This window comes from Mangifera indica, chromosome 9 (assembly GCF_011075055.1).
Source record: "Mangifera indica cultivar Alphonso chromosome 9, CATAS_Mindica_2.1, whole genome shotgun sequence".
In the NCBI taxonomy this organism is placed as follows: Eukaryota; Viridiplantae; Streptophyta; class Magnoliopsida; order Sapindales; family Anacardiaceae; genus Mangifera; species Mangifera indica.
This window is the reverse complement of record NC_058145.1, coordinates 8,327,441-8,332,779: the sequence shown is the minus strand read 5'-3', so window position 1 is coordinate 8,332,779 and position 5,339 is coordinate 8,327,441. Positions and strand designations below refer to the sequence as shown.

At 33.5% G+C, this 5,339-nt stretch overlaps 1 protein-coding gene across 1 annotated transcript; it reads right to left on the bottom strand.

Moving 5' to 3' along the window:
• Positions 1 to 1,193: 1,193 nt before the first annotated feature.
• LOC123225054 (leucine-rich repeat protein 1-like) lies at positions 1,194 to 4,678 on the bottom strand. The gene is made up of 6 exons (XM_044648902.1): positions 4,268 to 4,678; positions 3,790 to 3,861; positions 3,444 to 3,587; positions 2,694 to 2,765; positions 2,493 to 2,564; positions 1,194 to 1,517 (listed from the first exon to the last, which is right to left on the bottom strand). Exons 1-6 carry the CDS (start codon positions 4,489 to 4,491, stop codon positions 1,445 to 1,447), a joined length of 657 nt encoding a protein of 218 aa, XP_044504837.1. The 5' UTR covers positions 4,492 to 4,678; the 3' UTR covers positions 1,194 to 1,444.
• Between the last annotated feature and the right edge of the window lie 661 nt (positions 4,679 to 5,339).

Sequence of the window (5,339 nt, the reverse complement as noted above, 5' to 3'; positions counted from 1 at the left end):
CACTTTGAGTTAACAAATAAATAAGAATTTGATGTATATTATCATGTAATTAGATAATTTTAAATTAAAAATAAAATAATACATGATCATGTGATAATATACATAAATAGAGATACTCATTTGTGTACTCAATATAGATACACATAGTATTACTCTTTTGTTTATCACCATAAACAAATCTCATATTTTGAAGGGATCCATTCACAACTTTTGTAGGGATCCATTCACAACTTTTGTTTCATCATCAGTCTGTGGGTGGAAAGCACCACTATACTGCAGCTCAGTCTCAATTTTTTCCATATAATATGCCCAACCATGGAAATTTGACATCCTGATCTGAAGTAATAGGTTTGAGAACACCATGTAAACATATAATTACCAATTACATTGTACTACACCAAGAAAGAAAATATCAATTGCAATCTGTACATTGACTACCATCTTAAAAAGTATAAAATGTGCCATCTTCACAAATCCATCAACAACAACTACAATAAAATCTTTACCATACTTTGTTCCCAAAAAGGTACAAAATCCATAGATAAATCCCTTTGTATATTTCGGGATGGGCAATAGAGAAATAGTTTACCTTTAGTTGTCTAACCTACTTAACAACTCTGCACAATTTTCCCCACCTCTCCTCTCAACTTTCCCTCCATCTCTCAAATTTCTTCACAAACCTTTCAAACGCAATGTTCATAGTCACACTTACATAACATTCTTACACATTCATTGGTTGGTAGGCATGTCATAACAAAAACATAAAAATGAAAATATGACTTTTTCTAAGTATAAATAAGGTCATTACAAAATATTTTTGCCTATATTTTTTCACCTTACTCTTCGCTTGTCCTTTCCAATAAAGGAAACATATGCCAAATACTAATTGCTTTAAGGCATAAGCACGAAAAGAGGAAAGAGATGATTAAAGATATAATAAAAACAAAATTTAATGACGCATATAACCCTCAAAGTTTCACAAAATAACAGATGTTAAAATGAAAAATGAACTAGATTTAATCTCAAGATTCCCTAATAGACTTAAAAAAAAACACCTTACTGACTGGCAACAGCTATAGAGCCTTTAGAAGCCACTGTAGAGTAATATTATTGTCAAGTCTTTCAACAATTTTATATGGAATGTACTGAGAAAGTTAATGAAGTCAATGAAGAAGAATAAATACAAGTGAGAATTGTGCCAGTAAAATCAAATTACTGCATCAACGACAGAGAAACTTTCACTAGTATTACATCTATAAAATTCTTGTTTTGAACATTTTGCAAATAGCATAACAATGCAATTACAGATGCATTCAAGCAGTATTGTATACTTAATATATATATATAAGGGTCTCACTTCACTGATCCAACTACACTGCTGTGTTAAAGGTAGGACAATTTGAATTTTCAAGTACATATCTATCAGAAACCAACTGTCAATCATTCATGAGCAGTTTGTGTCATAACTCGCGAGTCCCAGCAACTGTGGACCTTCTAGTTTGGGATTATTCTCAAAGCTACAACATTCAAACAAAATATTGTTACAAACTACCAGAGAAAAAACCATACAAGTAATAGAGACCTGAGTAGGGCAGAAGAAAATTCCATGCTCCATCTTATGTTCAGCAAAATTCAGGAACACAAACTACAATGGATTTTTTTTAAAGTGCATGGGAAAGAATACTTATTCTCACAATCTTGGTCTTAGAATACTAAAAATCTTATGCTTCAAGAACAGGAAGTGGACAGAATGGCAATCAATTTTTCAGATGGCATTGTATCTCTTATTCTCACAATCTAAATAACGCATGCACGAAAACCACATGAAAATTCTTTAAGAGATCAAATAAATCAATGGCACAAGGACAGGAACAGAACAAAAGCCAGGCCAGAGAACTGCAGCTTTCTAAAGTAATAAATTACATCACTAATGTTGGTAATGATAATATTTCATGGGGCAAGGCCTCTTCCATTAGCTTCTCTTAGTGCATTCATCTATAAATGTTATAGGAATATTCTGTCTTTGTTTATACACTTAAAACAGAAAGAGATTTGGCCAATTTTTGTTATTAATTTCTATAGCACACACTCAACTACATATATATATTAATAATACATATTCAAATTTCAGCCATTGTTGAACTCCCTCTTCAGTGATGAACCATGTCAACACAGATACACTTCTAGTCTATAAGAGAAACTAATGAATGCATTCCTCGTCTATAATCACACAAATTACATACAATATTCATGTCAGTGCATGATGCCTAAGTAAACATGCAAAATCCTGAGCTTCACGCAAATTAAATGAACACACACAAAAAAAAAAGATATTAAATCAATCCTTATTGACAAAAAAACACTTAAAACAACAATTATAGCAATGCCAAGACACATACAAGGTTATCATGATGAACAAAGGAGCACATATAAAACACTCATAGCAACAATTCAGTAATGATAAATATAACTAGGAGGTAAATAAAATATACTTGTCGAGAGGTATGTGTTCAAATGGCCCACTGGCAGGAATTGTTCCACATAGATCATTACTAGAAACATCCCTGAAAAAAAACATAAAAGGGAAATTTCCTCAAATTCTTAGTTTATTGCCGTACATGATAAAATATAAGACAGCATCTATTTACATAAAAAAATATCTAAAGAAAATCATATAAAAGCATTGCACATACACAACTTTGAGGCTTGAAATTCCGACAAGTGCCCTGGGTATTTGTCCAGTTAATCGGTTACCATTAAGCCGCCTGCCCAATACAAACAATCATGTAAGGGAAGTGAGCAACTGATATCACTATATATACCGTACGTCAAACCAGCAAAATAAACTGAGAAAAATCTGACAGAGCTAATCAAAGAGAAACACAGGCTGCAAGGACCTTTGGGCACACTTAAGACGTTCCAATAAGGAGTTCAGCAGATACCAAGAATTTACAGATTCTTCTCAAATGCTACTTACTCAATTAGGAATCAAAAAGAGATTCACCTAATCCGGGAAATCCTTGTGTGAATTCCACACTAGACAAAGCGAGTTCTTTAAATACAAATGCTAAAGCTTGACCCTGGAATTTTGGACTTCTAAACCAAAAGATCTCTAGAACAAGCAATATAATTAATCCACACACAATGAAGAGAAAAAATAAATTAAACATTTTGAAGTATGTAAGCAGCAGACCTCCCTAGAAACTCTAAGTGCATGGTGAACAATCACAAATGTTTCTTAACCTTACTTCTTGCATCTAGGTAATCGACTGTCCAACCATTATAGAATATTTGCAGTCAAGTTTAAAATAAAAAATAAACAGATAATCCAATTACAAATTAAGAAGGCAAACTGAGAAAATTAAAGTCTAGAACATTTCAATCATACATGCCCAAATTGATGTCTTCTCTTTAATAAAAACGATTAACATTAGTGAACTTACAAAAAGACCAGAGACTTAAGATTTCCCAAGGAAGGAGGGATGGCTCCAGAAATGTTGTTGTTATACAAGTCCAAGCTGATGAGGCTCTTCAAGTTACCAAGCTCGGCAGGGATAGTTCCTTGAATGTTGTTTTTGTAAAGCTCCCTACAAGCAGACAAAGTAAAGAGCTTTGATTTAAATTTAATTAAAATCTAAACAATCTGCAGTAAACTATGAGAACACGACAAAGCAATTTTGAATTGTACAAAATTAGTAATCAAGCAAATGATGATCTTTGAAACAGCAACTGATTTAACAAAAGAAACTGCAGCAGATCGTAGTGTAGAATTGAAGGGAAAAAACATACAAATATTGCAAATGTTCCAGCTTCCCAAGTGCAGGGACTAGATGTCCAGACAGATTTGAATTACCTAAATCCCTGCATAAGTTATCATAAGCTCATCAGTCGAGAAGTCTTTGATAGCAATTAATACTTTTTTGTATTAAAAAAGGAGCTCTCACTAAAAGGGAAACAAAAGTTGACCATCAATTAGCAACAGATTAAGCAAACAACCAATATACAATTTTTTAGACGTAAAGCTGCTTGTCAAGAAGCGCAAAAAAAAAAAAAAGAAAAAAAACACTCAGACGTAAAGCTGCTTGCCTAAACAAATATAATTGAAATAGAAATGGCCTCAGTTCAAGCCCATTAAACAGAAATTCAAGCATCATTAAAATAGGAAATTAAAAACCCACCGACCAAAGATGGGAAAACAGGAACCCAGACGGAAACAAAACTGAAAAAAAAGAAAGAACAAATAAATAGATCAAGAAAGAGTAAATACACTCGAGTAACGCGATTGTCTTGATTACAAGTGATATGGAACCAAGTGCAGGGATTAACAAGTGTGGGATCCCAGCTCTGAAGAACGTTATCTGGATCTGACAAGCTTTTCCTAAAGGTATAAAGAGCGTCTCCTTCAGAATTCCCAAACACAAAGCTGACTAAAACGCTTAAACATAAACAAAAAAAGAAAGTGGAAGTGGAAGTGGAGGGTGTGGAGACCATGGCTGCGGGTCTTTCTAGGGTTTGTTTACTTGAAAGATTCTTGAAAAAGGAAGAGAAAAAGAAGACGAGAGGCGAGAAAGAGGATCGGCTTTGGGAATATCAAGAGAACTAAGCAATAAAACCATCAATGTATTTGTACTGGCTTTTTCTTTTATTTCATAATTATTCTCTGAAATCTTCATCATTGTGTACTTTCAACTAGACCAAATTTAACTTATTTATTAGAGTTTAATGAAAGAAAATTTAATAAATTTATTATTATTTTAAAAAATGTAATATTTTTAAAAAATATTAGTGTAAAGTTAGTGCGTAAATGATCATATTTTGAACATGAAATGTGATTTTGGTGTGGAGCCAAAAATAAATGAGTAACGTGCCTTCGCCACAAAAGTCCACTTTCTTTGATGATGTAGTCAAAGTGAATTCGTTGAATTTTGACCATCAATTTTGTCCACAACTGTAACCACTAATTGCCACCGTCATGAGCCGTGTAAAAGATGATGATACTTTTAGTCAATCCAATCATAAACAAAGTTGCCACGTTATAACCATGCATCAATTTAATTTTAATGATATTGGGCAGAGGTGACAAGGGGGACTCCCGTGAGACATACCCCAGATCCCCTCTTTTTTAGTGTGCACGTGAGAGTACAACCCGTTAGTCAAGCCATATCATCGGTCTGGATATTAAGCTCACGGGTTAACTTAACATAGCCTATCATTATGCAAGCCTTTAGCTCCGGTCAAATATAGCCAGAGAGACAAGGAAGAGAGATAGAAGAAGAGATAAGGAGAGAAGAGAGGACAGTTGATGATTGGAGAAGGAGAAATCAATGTCAAAAGAAGAG